Raw genomic sequence first — 16,253 nt, 5'->3', positions numbered from 1 at the left:
TTTGTATTTTTAGTAGAGACGGGGTTTCACCATGTTAGCCAGGATGGTCTCGATCTTCTGACCTCGTGATCCACCCGCCTCGGCCTCCCAAAGTGCTGGGATTACAGGCGTGAGCCACCGCGCCCGGCCAAGAATAGCAGGTATTTTTAAAGAGTTCACAGAAAAGTCCAATGACTGAACCTGTCTTGGCTTTATAATAAGTATTTGAAACTGTAAGATCTTAAAAGATCTTAACTGCTACCTTTTTTCCTAAAATGCATTTATAGGTGGGTGGAAAAGCTTAAAAATAATTTTCTTTAAGTCAGTAATGGGCAATGGAAGACATGATTGCATTATTGATTGCTGAATAAAGTTGATCTTTTCGCTCTTTCTCAGAGATTCATTTTATAGAATTAGAAAAAAATCAGGACAGATGAGAAATTAGGAGACAACAACCAAAAACAAAAACAAAAACCACGAGTGTCAAAACAAGTTCCTTAAAATATATTGGGAGATGAAACACAGCCAGGTGGGGCATGGCGGGGTGGGGGGGCGCGACTGTGTGTGAGTGACTCAGTAGAACAAGTAGGAATTATGAGGCTTAGGGGGACATGACAGCCATGGGGACCAGCCTTTGCTTTATGTTGTCAACTGATTCTTTCCTTGTTCCATGAAATTGGTATCACTCTATGTGCTGCAGCCAGGGGTGAAATGGTCCCAGGAAACCACCCCTGCTCTTTATAAATTTTGTGGGAGAAACTAATTCCCAAATAGTGGTGAGCCTATGCCACTAACTAAAATTTATTGTTAAGAAGCAGATGTATAGTGGTGAAGACATGATCCTTTTACCATTTTGATGGTCTGTGAATTTCCTGTTTGATTTGATAAGTTTGGTGGAATTGAACATAATCTCTTGTCCACTGTGATCTTGGTGGTGTAAGCAACAATGTGTTTCCGCAGCCTCTTACTGCAGCCTGTCAATGGCTGACTTGTATTCCTTTTAACAATCTGGCTTCTTTGTCAAAGTGTGAAAAATAAATACAGAATTACATTTGTTTCCTGGCCTAGTAGGGCTGAAACTTCAACCCGTCATTATTTTGATCTTCTATCTTTTCCTGTTAGAGGTCAATTCTGATTGGGGTTGATTTCATGTCCCTGCCCTTAAAGCAGTGCCTAGTCCTGTAATCATCTTCCTCTCAAATCCTGTTATATCTGAGGTGAAGAAAGCTCTTACGGAGAAAGTCCATTCCAGGGACCAAACTTCCCACAGTCAGAAGCTGTGTCTGTCTCAATTGCTGCCTTATTCCCAGCATTCAACAGTGGGAGTTAAGCTGATGCTTAAAAAATATTTATTGCATGAGTAAATTCAAGTGTTCAGTGAAATGTTTTCAGGTATTCTGAAGGGAAGAGGATTCTGTTGTCAAATAAATTTTGGAAAAACTATATTATATACTTAATTTTGGGATAGTCACAATATGTATGAGTGTCCTGAAAGTCTCTGAGACATCTTGGGTTAAAAGGAAAACCTCAGTAGCCTTGTTTATCTGAACATTTGTCAGACTGTTCAGGAAGTACTGGTCTAAGGCAGAGCTGGAGTAGCACAATGTTGGTACTTAATAAATACTTCTTGACTGGGCACGGTGGTTCATGCCTGTAATCCCAGCACTTTGGGAGGCTGAGGTGGGTGGATCACTTGAGCTTAGGAGTTCAAGATCAAGCCTGGGCAACATGACAAAACCCCGTTTCTACAAAAAATACAATAATTAGCCAGGTGAGATGGTGTGTGCTTGTGGTTCCAGTTGCTTGGGAGGCTGAGGCACGAGAATCACTTGAGCCTGGGAGGCAGAGATTGCAGTGAAGCAAGATCGTGCCCCTGTACTCCAGCCTGGGTGACAAGAGTGATACTCTGTCTTAAAAATAAATTAAAAATATTTCTTAAGGTGTATTTACTGAATATGTAGTGCTGAAGTCCTGAGTTTGGTAATTCGGGGATTTTTTTGTGGCCTCAAGAGGAGATGGTGGCTTCTGGGATATGTTGAGAGTAGAGTAGAAGCTGTGAAGGAGAGTCAAGAGTAAGGATGTGAGTATAAATTGTTGCATTTTGATTTTTAAAAAATTAATTAATTTTATAGAGATGGGTTCTCACTTTGTTAGGCTAGTCTTGAACTCTTGGGCTCAAAATTTCCTTCTGCCTCAGCCTCGCAAGCAGTGGGACTACAGGCACACGCCACTGTGTCCAGCTGTTTCCTTTCTATTTTATAATTCTTTCAAAATTTATCCTAGGGAAGGCCGGGAATGGTTGCTCACACCTGTAATCCCAGCACTTTGGGAGGCCAAGGCGTGTGGATCACTTGAGGTTAGGAGTTTGAGACCAGCCTGGCCAACATGGTGAAATTCCGTCTCTACTAAATATACCAAAATTAGCTTGAACCTGGGAGGTGGAGGTTGCAGTGAGCTGAGATTGTGCCACTGCACTCCAGTCTGGGAGACACAATAAGACTCTGTCTCAAAAAAAAAAAAAAAGAATTTATCCTAAGGAATTAAGAGCTTATCAATCTGAATATTGCTCAAACAGAACATTGAAAAGCTTTATCAATCAGAATATCATAAAGCTTTATCAATCAAAAAATTATGATATTTCCATTTAAAAATAATTACCTAAGTGTTCTATAGTAGGTGATTAGTTAAATAAATGATTAGAGAGCTACTCAATGACGCATTAAGTGACTGTTTCAGTTATTTTGCTGTGTAACAAAAATCTGTAAAACTTGGAGGGGGGCTTTAAATAATAATTTATTACTTCCCACCATTCAGTGGGTTAATTGGTGGTCTTGTTACATATAGTGATGGCTGTTATTCATGCAGCTGATTGAAGACAGTGGCTGGGCCGGGCTGGAAGCTCCAAGTTAGCTTGTCTCACTGGATTGGTGTTTTGGTGCTGACTCTTGGCTGGGTGCTTTGGTTCTCCTTCATGTGGCCTCTCTCTCTATGTGGTGTTTCATCTTCCAGGGCTGTTCTGTGTGGCTCCTCATTTTAGCAAGATAGCTTGGACTTCCTTGCACCATGGCGGCTGAGTTTTAAGAGAGCGAAACCAGAAACTGTCAGGCCTCTTTAGGGTTAGACTCAGAGCTGGAACAGTGTCACTTCTACTACATTTCTTGGTCTAAGCGGGTCACAAGGCCAGTCCAGATTCAAGGACAAGGGAAATAGAATCAATTTCTTGATGGAACTGATGGAACTAGAGGCAATTCTGTATAGGAAGGAGACGAATTTTGATGACCATCTTTGGGGACTCATAGTGTCTGTTAAAAATCATGTTTTATAAAAATATTTTGCGGCATCTATGTTAAGTGGGAAATGGAGATGACGTTAAGATAAAACATGGAGGAAAAGGAAAATACAAGACTTTATATAGTATTTATATAGTTTGATTTATGTAGTCTTTATATTGTCTGACTTTGTCTAAAACTACACACACACACACACACACACACACTTAAAAGGAATTGGAAGTAACATAATACATACTGGCTAGTTTTGAACTGCTGTCCTCAAGCAATCCTCCTGCCTCAGCCTCCTGAGTAGCTGGGATTACAGCAGGAGTCAACATGTCCTGCCAAGCCCATTCATTTTTTTTTTTTTTGAGATGGAGTCTTGCACTGTTGCCCAGGCTGGAGTGCAGTGGCGCGATCTCGGCTCACTGCAAGCTCCACCTCCTGAGTTCACTCCATTCTCCTGCCTCAGCCTCCCGAGTAGCTGGGACTACAGTTGCTCGCCACCACGCCCAGCTAATCTTTGGTACTTTTAGTAGAGACAGGGTTTCACCGTGTTAGCCAGGATGGTCTCGATCTCCTGATTGTGTGATCCGCCCATCTCGGCCTCCCCAAGTGCTAGGATTACAGGCATAAGCCACCGCACCTGGCTGCATTCAGTTTTATGTGTGTGTGCTACAAAACATTTCAGGAATAGGGAAGACTGGTATCATGCTAACTTGTTAACAGAGGTTATCTATGAGTGACAGGATTGAGAGTGTTTTCATTTTCTGCTTTATGCATAGTTGTGTTTTCTAAATTTTCTGTAATAATCTATTAGTTGTTTTAATATTTAAGAAAACGAATAAGCCAATTAGAAAGTCTTGACAAATTTCAAAGATTGGAAAATATATGTGTTACATTTTATGATCCCAATGCTACAGAATGTGAACCAGAAAGTTTTACCACAACATTTCTGTCCACTTTGACATTTAAATATATTATTCTCAATAATTCCTGGGATAGAAAAATTTCAAAAATAAAAACAGCAAGGTATTTACAAATGACAGTAAGGGTTTATACATACAATTCTGGAATATGCAGCCATGTGTATAATCTTATATGCATTCATTAGGAAATGTGATTACAGAGAAATGAACATTCAATGCAAAGGGCAAAAATAATATAAAGGAAGTAGAAATTTTATTAAAGATAGAGAGATATCAATGAAATGGAAAACAAGATGCAGTAAAATACATCAATAAAACCAAAGGCTATATCATTGAAACTCTAAGAAAATAGAGAAACATTTGTCGTATTGTCATCAACGGAAATAGAAAAAACACAAACAACATTGGAAATGAGATGGGGACATAACTGAAGATGACTTAAAATTTTTTAAAGAAAAGTTATACAAAGCAATGCCAATAAGACTGAAAAATATACGTGGAATAGACTGTGAAGAGATGTTTTAATGATAATTGACACAAAATAGGTAGCGAACCCAAATAGACCAGTAAACATAGTGAAAAAATTAAAAGATAATCAGCAACTAATCTCATTCTGTGTTTTTTTGCTCTTTTAAAGAGACTGGGTCTCTCCCTCTGTCGCCCAGGCTGGAGTGCAGTGGTGCAGTCACAGCTCACTGTAGCCTCAAACTCCTGGGCTCAAGTGATCCTCCTGCTTCACTCTCCCCAAGTAGCTGGGACTACAGGCACATGCCACCACACTGGGCTAATTAAAAAAACATTTTTTTTAGAGACAGGGTCTTGCTATATTGCCCAGACTGGTCTTGAACTTCTGTCCTCAAGCAATCCTCCTGCCTCAGCCTCCTCAGTAGCTGACATTACAGCAGGAGTCAACATGCCCTGCCAAGCCCATTCAGTTTTATGTGCGTGTTCTACAAAACATTTCAGGAATCGAGAAGACTGGCATTATGCTAACTGTTCCAGAACATATGAAAAATGGAAAGCTTCTCAATCTATCTATGATACTAGCAGACATCTGGTATTAAACCTAGAAAAGGAGAACCCAAGAAATCTATGGGCCAGTGGCAATGTATATTGCTTTTTAAATAAGGAAACATTATTTCAAATATGATAATACATCTTTTCATGTTATATGTTACGTGTGTGTGTTTCCAAAGGGAGCAAACTAACTTTTTGTTTGTTGGTTATTGCAATTCTCCAAAGCCTTGGCCAGGTAGGCAGGTAAATTCACTGAAGATTAAATCTGTGTGGATGTAAATTTTATGGTGTTCAGGGACCTCAAGCCTAGTCACAGATCTATCTAGAAGTGTGTATCTCTAGATATAAAGGGAGCAGATAGAGGAAGACAAGTTAGGTTTCATCACTTTTTCTAGGAAGACATCTCTGTAAGTGGTGGCCCAGTTAGAACCTGGACATCTAGATTCTAAGCACAGAAAAGATACATTCATTTAACTGTTGGAACCATAGAAAGAAAATCATTTTTTTAAATAACAAAAGTATATATCATTATTATGTTCCCAAAACACCAGAGGTTCAGTCCAGGTCCTGCTGCTTGCTGCATAGAAGGCCAATCACTGAGATAAGTATTGCCAGAGAAGAAGGCTTTAATCAGGTGCTGCAGCTGAGGAGATGGGAGATCAGTTTCCAATCCATCTCCTTGACTGACTAACATAAGTGTTTATATAGCAGGAAAGAAATGTAATCATGAGTGGAAAAACAGGAAATAGAGAGGGATAAGGAAGAGGAGTTGGTCAACAGGAAGTAGATAGGGCAAGGCAATTATGACAGATGAGGGGTCTGACGTCTCATTGTCCAAATGCAGTGATCTGGTGAGTTTGAGCCCCTTGACACTATCTGGGAGCCCTGATGGTTGGTTTCCTTAGAAAGGAACTCAGATAAGACAAATGCAACTTTCTCAAGTTTTAAAACTGGGAGGTCGATTTATCTGTTTTTTCAAAGAAACCATTAACATCAGCTCTTTGGGACAATTGGGTCAGTTTCAATTGTAGAAAATTTAGAGTATGCAAATGAAAAGAAAATGAAAACCTCTTGGAATTCTACCGCTGATAACATTTTGATGTGTGTCATTCCAGCCTTCTCTGCTGGTGATTGTGTGTGTATTTGTGTGTTTTATAACAGTGTGAGTAAATCACAAAATTGTTTTGTTGTCTGCTCCCCCTGCCACCAATATGTCATGAACATCTTTCTGTCTTATTAAATATTCATATAACTGCCTGTTCCCTTATTCCACTGTCTCTCTCATCATTTATGTCACTGAATTCTTATGTTAGAACTATTGATCCCCTCTTTTTTACACTATAGATTATTCATGTAAAAATCTTAGATACAAAATGGTTTTTGTGTATTTCCAAGAAAAACAAAATTAAGCCCTGAGCAACATAAACATTTGAAATGAAGTTCTTTAGTTAGAAACAGGTGTATAATTTTTAAAGACCTCTTTAGGGAAAGGGGAAACCTTTATAGAAAACATTTTTTCATATTGTATGTGTCAGTGTAAGTGACAGAAATCTCATCTAGAATTCAATGTAGCAAAAAGGAAATTTATAGACAAATGCATCAGTTATCCATTGATCCTGTAATGTGGCAAAACAATCAACCACAAAACATCAGTGACATACTAAGAAGCATTTATCAAGTGCATAAGTGTGGTGTTTAGTTGATCTCAGCTGGGCTCGCTCATGCCCCCTGTAGGCAGTGTCTTGTTGGCTAGGTAGTTCTGCTGACTTTGGCTGGGCTTGCTCACACATCTTGGGGCTGCTTGGCTGTTGGCTAGGACAACTTGGTTCTATTTTATATTTCTCATCTTCCATCAGGCTAGATTGGGAATATTCTAATTGCTATGGTGGAGGAAAATGAGCAAGAGAGTAAACATACGTGTTGCTTAAGGCATCTGCTTACTTCACATTTGTTATCACCTTCCTGGACAAATAAAGTCACATGACTGAACCCAGCATCACATTGGGAAAACACTGCCAAGACATACATAAAAAAAGGAGTAAAAAATTGGGAGCTTTAATGCAATCAGTCACCTGGCACATGTAACTAAAATGGCCGGGGAACAGATGTATAGATGATAGATGATGATAACTTCTATGACTCCTGGATCTGGAGTATGAAGTGATGTCACCTGGTTTCACACTCTTTGAAGTTTAGCTCTGGTTCCCTTTGTATTCTCTTCACCCTCAGGGAGGCCCTTTCCACATTGTAATACTCACAGCTCTATCTTGAAAGTAAGGAATTCCAGCTGAAGAAGAGCTTATCTTTCCCAGCTGTTCCCACTAGAATCATAGTATGGAGTCTTGTTGGACCAATGTGGGTCACATGCCCATCACTAAACTAGCTACCATGTCTGGAGGATACAATATGATGGTTGACCAGGTGTGGGTCATGTTCTCACCCCTTGCACCATCCAGGATGGTAGAGTGAAGGGAGTCAACCTTACCTAAACCCAATGAACTGTGAATAGCGGGTTTGGAACAATTTCTCTAAGGAAAATAGTGACAGTATTATCAGAAAGTGTGTATTTGGGAGAGGGGAAAGGCAGGTGAAAATAAAAGATACCCCTGTATATTGCTATTAATGTACTTATCTCATTGAGACATTTACCTTCAAAATTTATTTATTGACTATTTGATACTAGGTACAAAACTAGGTGTTTTATAAACATCATCTTATTTCTTACAATACTAGATGGTATTGTAAGATCTCTTATTGTTGTAAAGCTGAAGAAAAATAAAATACAGTAAAGACTTCCTGAGAGGAAGAACAGGAGGCCATAATGCACCCCATTAAGGCCATATGGGTGCTAAAATTGAAGGGATACTCACAATGCTGTAACCCCGCTACATAAAATCTTCACTAATATACTTCAGTAACCATGATGGGAACTTCTTCTCCTTTGCCATTTCTGTACAGACATGAAGTGGTTAATATGAATATTAAGGTCAACCGAAATGGGAAATAATTCTCAAGAGGACAGCCTGAAAGATATGTGTGAAAGGGAAATGAGATAGGACTGTTGTTTTCTCTGGTAATATCATTGAGGATCTGGCTATGTGTTTAGGCATCCCATTGGTTGAGTTACCTCTTTTTCTTCTAACTCCAGGATAGCCAGTAGGTTTGAATTCATGTGTCAATGCCAGTTGATTAGTGGTAAGCCATCTAGAGTGTTGTGTTGAGAAGAATTCTGAACCTGTGGAAAAGAGGACTGTGATAGATTAGTGATGTTTGTAATGAGTACAGGAGGCGAAGGTAACAACATGAATACCAAATATTTGACATCCCAGGAAGCAACAGCTTCTCAGAGTCACTTTCAAGCCACATATGTATGGGGGTTATGCCCCAAAGGAGGGGTCTTTTTATAGCTGAGGTCTCCATGATGGGGAATTCCGTGGGAATTTTCTGGAGGTTCCAACTCTAACCTTAGCACAAACCAATATTGAGAGCTTCATTTTCCTAAGGAATAGACCTTATTTTTTACTTTGAGAATTTTTATCTTGCTTAGGGGCAGGGTGGGGGGAATTTATAAAACTTTCACCTGTAGTAGTAAAGTTTTAGAGTTGCTTTTCTTTCTAAATGAACATTATGGGTGTGGCTCTTTCTATCTGTCTATTATTAATCACCTATCTACATAGGTTCATCTATTATTATCTTTATATATTTAAAAATATACAGTTAGAGTTCTAAAGAATTTTGTTTTTAATTATTCTTTTTTTCACTCTGTAGATCTTTGAGTGGAGTTATTTTCTGGTACGGACTGTGAAAAGAATGCGGTGAAAATTCTGGACAATCGTGGAAATATTAGCTCAAACCCCAACTTAGTATAGCATTTCTTCTCTTCAGTAACACCTCATAATACAAGAAAAATGTATGGAAGTGCAAGAACAATCACCAATCTGGAAGGTAGCCCTTCCAGATCCCCTCGTTTGCCAAGGTCCCCTCGTTTGGGCCACCGAAGAACAAGTAGCGGGGGAGGTGGAGGAACAGGCAAGACTCTGTCTATGGAGAATATCCAGTCCCTCAATGCAGCCTATGCTACGTCTGGACCCATGTATCTGAGTGATCATGAAGGGGTGGCTTCAACAACTTACCCAAAGGGCACTATGACTCTGGGAAGGGCTACGAATCGAGCTGTATATGGAGGCCGTGTCACAGCCATGGGTAGTAGTCCCAATATTGCTTCTGCTGGACTTTCCCACACAGATGTCCTTTCATACACAGATCAACATGGTGGGCTGACTGGCTCATCCCATCATCACCACCACCAGGTCCCCTCCATGTTGAGGCAGGTAAGAGACAGCACAATGTTAGATCTTCAGGCCCAGCTGAAAGAACTGCAGAGAGAGAATGACCTCCTCCGGAAAGAGCTCGACATCAAGGACAGCAAGTTGGGATCTTCCATGAACAGTATTAAGACTTTCTGGAGTCCTGAGCTTAAGAAGGAGAGAGTCTTGAGGAAAGAAGAGGCAGCGCGGATGTCTGTCCTCAAGGAGCAGATGAGGGTTTCCCATGAAGAAAATCAGGTAGGTCATGACTCATCTCAGTATTTTTCAGCCTTGGCTTCTCACTGAGTAGTTGATGCTTTGCAGATGGTACCACGACCTGTGCAGAAGAAAGTTTGGCATCATCAAGAAGGTTATGGCTTAGTATGTGTTTGACTTGGACACTATGAGAGAGCATAGGAAATATACCATTACAGCTTGTGATTTCCTTATTTTCCAATAACCTTTTCACATGGTTGCAGATGGGGAGAGGGGTGGGGTGGGGAGGATCACTCCTCATTGCCTAACTTTTGTACTTGGCTAATTTTGTTTTCTTTTTCAGCAGTTGCAACAGCTGTTCAGATGTACCTCCTTCTGAATAGAAGAAGAAAATGTTAATTTCTGTAAGAACAAACACTTTAACGGCAACATTTAGAGGGCTACATTTGACTGGTGAATTGATTTTTATTTTTAAGCACCAGCACCATTATTTCCTTCTAGAATGAGTGAAGTTTGTTTTCTAAGTAGCAAATTGAACAATATGAAATGGAATGGGATCAAATGGGTTTGCTTTGTTAGAGATACACAATAAATTTTAACTTGGTGTTTTTGCCTTCATCCATTCAGCATTAATTAATTATCAACTATGTGCAAGTCACCTTCATACTCTTCTTTGATCCATCCTTCATGCCACAGGAAGAACAGGTTCCTGGTGTCTATCTGCAGTTATGCTATTTTCCTGCTTTAAAGCCCTCAGTGATTGCTCATTGCCTCCAGAATAAAGTCTACCTTCTTGACTGAGCCCATAGCACTTCTACCAGAAGGCCTGGGCCAACATTTCCAGCCTTTTCTTGTGCCACCTCCCTCTACATCTGTGCTTTCTGCATCACTGCCTGGTAATTCCTGCACACACCCAAGGTTTTGCACTGCCATGCCCTTGCTCTTGCTGCTCCCTTCCACTGGTGGCCTTCTCAGAACCTGCTTTTCCTGCCACCTCTCTTTCAATCCCAGCCAGTCTTCATTCCCAAATCCTACCTATTCTGTCAGGCTTGTTTTTTTATGCTGCTATTTTCTTCTTTTTTTTTTTTAATGCCTACTCTATTTCCTAAAATGCTGCTATTTTTATAAGAACTTTGGAATCAGACATACCTGGGTTTAAACTCCAGCTTCATATCTCTCTCTCTCTCTATCTCTCTCTCCTTTTTTTTTTTTTTTTCAGAGACAGGGTCTTGCTCTGTTGCTCAGGCTGGAGTGTAGTGATATTGATCATAGCTCACTGCAGCCTTGACCTCCTGGCTCAGATGATCCTCCACGCCTCAGCTTTCTGAGTAGCTGGGACTACAGGCACATAGCACCACAGCCTGCCAATTAAAATTATTATTTTTTCTGTAGAGACAAGGTCTTGCTATTTTGCCAAGGCTGGTCTTGAACTCCAGGCTTCAAGGAGTAATTCCAAAGTTCTGGGATTGCACACCTGGCCCCAGCTTCATCTGCAGTTGGTGCTTATAGAAGTGCTAAGAGCTAGGGCATAGGGAATGTGATACCACATGGCTCAAAAATTCCCAGATATTATTTAACTTTCTGAAGGAAATTGACATAACTCTAAGTTGACTGAACAAGTGATTTTCCAGTTACTGGCTTTGATGTTGGTCTAATGAAGTGCTCTGCCTTTCTTGGAGTCATCTGCTGACCCTCCTAACTGTTTCCCTGGCAACTTCTCCTTTGGAGTTTAAGCGCCTGTAGAAGCATTTGTGATCTATATGAAAATCTGCCTTTTGTCCTTCTTCTATGTGTAGAAAACAATCACCTTATCCTCTTGATTATCTAACAGAGCCAAAGCTAGTTTTTGGTTCATAGTTGGAACCAAAAGCTTTGTTCTTCACTCTAAAATGATGCTCTTCAGTATCATTTCTGCTTCTTTCTGATTTTGCTGGTTCATAAAGTCTTTATGAACCTGTTTCTACAATGCACATTTTCCCCCAGTTTTATACTGGTTTTCTCTTCATTTTAATTTTTTGGAAAATGGTTAAAGCAGTTTAGGAATGGTGCAAACAGGGACAAAAAGTTTGAAAGCTCTGCTCCAAACTGTTAGCTCCAAAGTGACTTATCTCATGCTTCTTTCATTAAATTTATCTTTGAGCACAGACCCCAATTATACATGTATATTTATTTATAAATTACAGGATGCGGTATGCTGCCAATGTATTATGTGTCTTCTATGACATCCACAAAGAGTTAAATGTAGATGAGATAGAGCAAAATAATACACTGAGATACATTTTAGTGACATATAAAACCTTTTTCACTTTTATTAAAAACATTTTGCGCCACTTGTCCATTTCATGAGGGTTAGTTCAGTTTAGAATAGGTGATATCCATAATTCCACTTAACTGTCTCATGTTGCCATAAGCTAGGAGTGTGTGAATGCTTGAGGGCACTTCCATTATCCCTTTCTTGTTCTGGTCTGTACTGTGATCACAGGATACCTTGGTATTGTAGGTGAAATGTGACTGTGTGACATATGACTCAGTGAAAGCTCCAGTATTAATCTGTATATTTAATACAAGTAAAATGCAATTTTCTCTTTTAGATTAAAAAATGTAAAATGAGGAAGAAGTATGGAGATTTTGAAAAGTCAGTTTACTTGCAATATGATGTCTTACAAAGTAAAAAATATAAAGATTGACAAAAAACAAGTTATTAAAAAAAGACTGTCTTCTCTTTTTGGAAGTATATTAGGATCCCTTTTAGAAGTATAGGAGTACCTGTTGGTCAGGATAGGGTAAGTTTTGCTGCAGTAACTAACAAACTTCAAATCTCAGTGAATTTACATATTAGAGATTTATTTCTTATTTGCCTAAAGTATGAAGCAGGTCAGGTGACTCTGTGGGACAGGTCTTTTCCGTGCAGTGACTCAGGATCCAGGATTTCTGCATCTTGATGCATGGTTTCAAAGGTTGCTACAGCAGGGGAAGAGAGTGACTGGAGATGGCACATTGGTTGTTTAATTCCTTGAACTGAAAGTGACATAAATGAAGGGAGTAGGAGGTGGAGTCCTCTCTTCTGTCCAGGAAAGGGAGGAGAGACACCTATATGGTGGATAACTACCAGTGGGGTTTTTATGTTTGTCCAAAAGTGGAGCTAGGTGAAATGAAGTTTGGGGAGCAATCTTCTGCTACTGCTGTTTTTTCTATTATGCTGCTAGTGCTACCAGTAGACATTTGTTGAGGTCCTACTGTGTGCTAGGCATAGTGCTTAGTGCTTTGTGTACGTTATCTTATTTAGTGATTCCATCAGTCATCTGAAGTAGGTGCTAGAACTTTTCTTATTTTCCAGATGAAGCATAAATGTAGAGAGAATAAGCAACTTGTCCGAGTTCACACAGTTGGTAAGCAGCATAGCTAGAGTTTAAGGCATTGGTCTATTTCATGCCAAAGTCTAAGATCTTAGCTTTATGATCACTACCTCCTTAAAAGATCACTGAGCTGTGATTTAGTGTTATAGGAAGATCCTACTTCATACATGCTAGAGGAAAAAATGACTCGTTTTGATAAGATGATTAAGAATGTGATTTATTATTATCATTATTGTTTTTATTTTGAGACAGGGTTTCACTCTGTCACCTAGGCTGGAGTGCAGTGGTGCAATCCTGGCTCACTGCAGCCTTGACCTCCCGGGCTCAATCACTCCTCCCACCTCAGCCTCCCTAGTAGCTGGGACTATAGGTGTATGTCACCATGTCTGGCTAATTTTTGTACTTTTCTGTAGAGATGGAGTCTTCCTATATTGCCCAGGCTGGTCTTGAACTCCTGGGCTCAAGTGATCCTCCCACCTCAGCCTCCCAAAGTGCAGTGTTATCTTGGTACTGTCACTTGTGCTTTTGCCTCATGATGTGTTTTCTTAAAATGGAGAAGAGTGGGGCAAGGGATTATGGACAGCTAACTCTTTGGAATGGCATGATTACAGGTGTGAGCCACTGCACCTGGCCAGAATTTGTATTCTTAACTAGGAATGTATTTCTTTTTCCTAGAGATGGTTTTTGTGCTGTTTAGGGTTTTCACCATTTACCATAACTTAATTTCCTTTTAGAGGAAAAATCATGGAAACTTTTTCTGTATGGAAGAAAGAAATACAAAAGAGATAAGGGACATTTGATTATGGTTTCTTATCCTCAATAACCAGAGATTGCATCTACCAAGGTAATTCTTTCAGGGGTATTTAGATATTTAGAATTTCACTAACCTAAGTTCTAATGATCTAAAACAATTTGAACTGTTCTGTGTGAAGAGAAATTGGAAGCAGGTCCATTATAGGGTAGAGGTAAGGAGATTGAAGTGCTCTTGTATAGGAAGTTCATAGTTTTATAAATATAATGCTAACTAGCACAGCCCTTTCCTTCTTATGTGCAGTATAATCACGGGTTCCTGCACATCAGTTTCTTTGCAGTAGATTTTGAAGTCCTCATGGTTCTGTCTAAGGGAGCTGAACCCAATTCCAGATCTAAGGGAGGATGCTGAACTCCCTCTCTGTGTTACAGGGAGTGCAGGACTGTTTGGAACCTTGGGGCTAATGAGTAGGTGGCCGTGACCAAATTTCTTATTTGCAAAGTGTTGATACTCAGGTTCTTGGATGGATATGCCATCCCTTCCTCCATTCCCACTTCTCCTCCACCTGGTTCCCTCCAAGGCCTTAGCCACGCATCTCTACATGAATATAAATACATTTGCTTTACTGCTAAGAGTTGCAGCACTGAAATTTAGAATCATGTGCTTGTTTGTATAAACCAGAGTGCACGGATGCAGTGTTATCTTGGTGCTGTCACTTATGCTTTTGCTTCATGATGTGTTTTCTTCAATTGGAGGAGAGTGGGGCAAGGGATTATGGACAGCTAATTCTTTGGAATGGCATGAACCCATAGCCCATGCTCTCAACGTCACACCTGTAGAACAATTGTGGGAGAGGTGAGGAGAAAGTATTGAGAATGAATGTTCTGCTGCCATGTGAGGTAGCCCCTTATTATTTTTAGTGGCCTGTGGTGTTAGGATAGGTGTTATGGGGGGCAGGGCTGATGAGAGGGTGGATACAACTGTAGGGAAGTAAAGTGAACTTACTTTCTCTAAAAGAATATAGGTTTGTCTTTTCTTTATATCTTTATTCTATTGTGTGATGGAGATCAAAGAAAGGAAACATAGGAGTGAATACTTTTTTTTTAAGGTTCATAAAGACTTCTATCTTGTAGTTTGGTACATAAGAGTTATTGACTTTTCATATTCCTAGGTATTTTGTGCAATTGTTAACGTTGTATTTCTAATGGATTTCTTCCAAATTAAGTATACATAAAGCAATTTTTAGATATTTTCCTAGGTTGTGCATGGCTAGCCAAGGCTCTGCATGAATATAAATAGCATCACACACTAGGAGATTGTACTAGATCTAATATTTACCCATCTTGCGTGTGCAGAAGTGGGACAAGGTCATTGGGAAACGTAACCCAAGAAGTGTAAGTAAACCTGTCTGGGGAATGTTACAGCTTTTAAGCAATGGTTATATGATCATTTCTATTTTTGGCTTAACACAATAGGAAAGAATCTACTCTAAATCAATATTAATATGAGTTTTTGATGAGTTTTTGACCCAGTTTCAACATAGGATTTATTGATTCTTATTTTGAACATGAAACTTGAAAAGATCGAGACGGATCACATTTTTGTGTTTCCTTTATCAGTACTGCTTTGCTTTTATTTGTATAACTGCAGGGCCTTTTGTTTTCTTTTCTTTCTTTCTTTTTTTTTTTTGAGACGGAGTCTCGCTGTGTTGCCCAGGCTGGAGTGCAGTGGCCGGATCTCAGCTCACTGCAAGCTCTGCCTCCCGGGTTTTTACGCCATTCTCCTGCCTCAGCCTCCCGAGTAGCCGGGACTACAGGCGCCCGCCACCTCGCCCGGCTAGTTTTTTGTATTTTTTAGTAGAGACGGGGTTTCACCGTGTTAGCCAGGATGGTCTCGAACTCCTGACCTCGTGATCCGCCCGTCTCGGCCTCCCAAAGTGCTGGGATTACAGGCTTGAGCCACCGCGCCCGGCCTCTTTTCTTTCTTTTTTTTGAGACTGAGTCTCGCTCTGCCACCCAGGCTGGAGTGTAGTGGTGTAATCTTGGTTCATTGCAACCTCCACCTCCTGGGTTCAGGGAATTCTCCTGCCTCGGCCTCCCGAGTAGCTGGGACTACAGGTGTGTGCCAGCACACATGGCTGATTTTTGTATTTTTAGTAGAGATGGGGTTTCACCATGTTGGTCAGGCTGGTCATGAACTCCTGACCTCAGGTGATCTGCCTGCCAAGGCCTCCAAAAGTACTGGGATTACAGGCATGAGCCACTGCACCCAGCCTGCAGGGCCATTTCAACAGGGGTCGTTCAACTATGTTCTTTAAAATACTAACTTCACTGTGAGTATCCAGATATGATGAGTTGTGCCAATTGGAAGTGAGTGATAGAATTTCATCAGGTTTGTGGGTGGAACTCAGATGTACTCACTGCTCA

General features: G+C 40.2%; 1 protein-coding gene across 14 annotated transcripts in view; it reads left to right on the top strand.

Annotated features, from left to right (window-relative positions):
• The window catches only part of ERC2 (ELKS/RAB6-interacting/CAST family member 2), a 981,570-nt gene that overhangs the window by 24,843 nt on the left and 940,474 nt on the right, over positions 1-16,253 (top strand). For all 14 annotated transcript variants that reach the window (XM_050778490.1, XM_050778492.1, XM_050778488.1 and 11 more), the window contains exon 2: positions 8,966-9,762. In XM_050778490.1, the coding sequence (XP_050634447.1) occupies positions 9,106-9,762 (657 nt within the window). In that variant the 5' untranslated portion in view covers positions 8,966-9,105. The remainder of the gene's footprint in view (positions 1-8,965; positions 9,763-16,253) is intronic.

Source organism: Macaca thibetana, chromosome 2 (genome assembly GCF_024542745.1).
Source record: "Macaca thibetana thibetana isolate TM-01 chromosome 2, ASM2454274v1, whole genome shotgun sequence".
NCBI lineage: Eukaryota > Metazoa > Chordata > Mammalia > Primates > Cercopithecidae > Macaca > Macaca thibetana.
The sequence above is the reverse complement of the archived record's forward strand: the minus strand, read 5'-3'. Positions and strand labels throughout refer to the sequence as shown.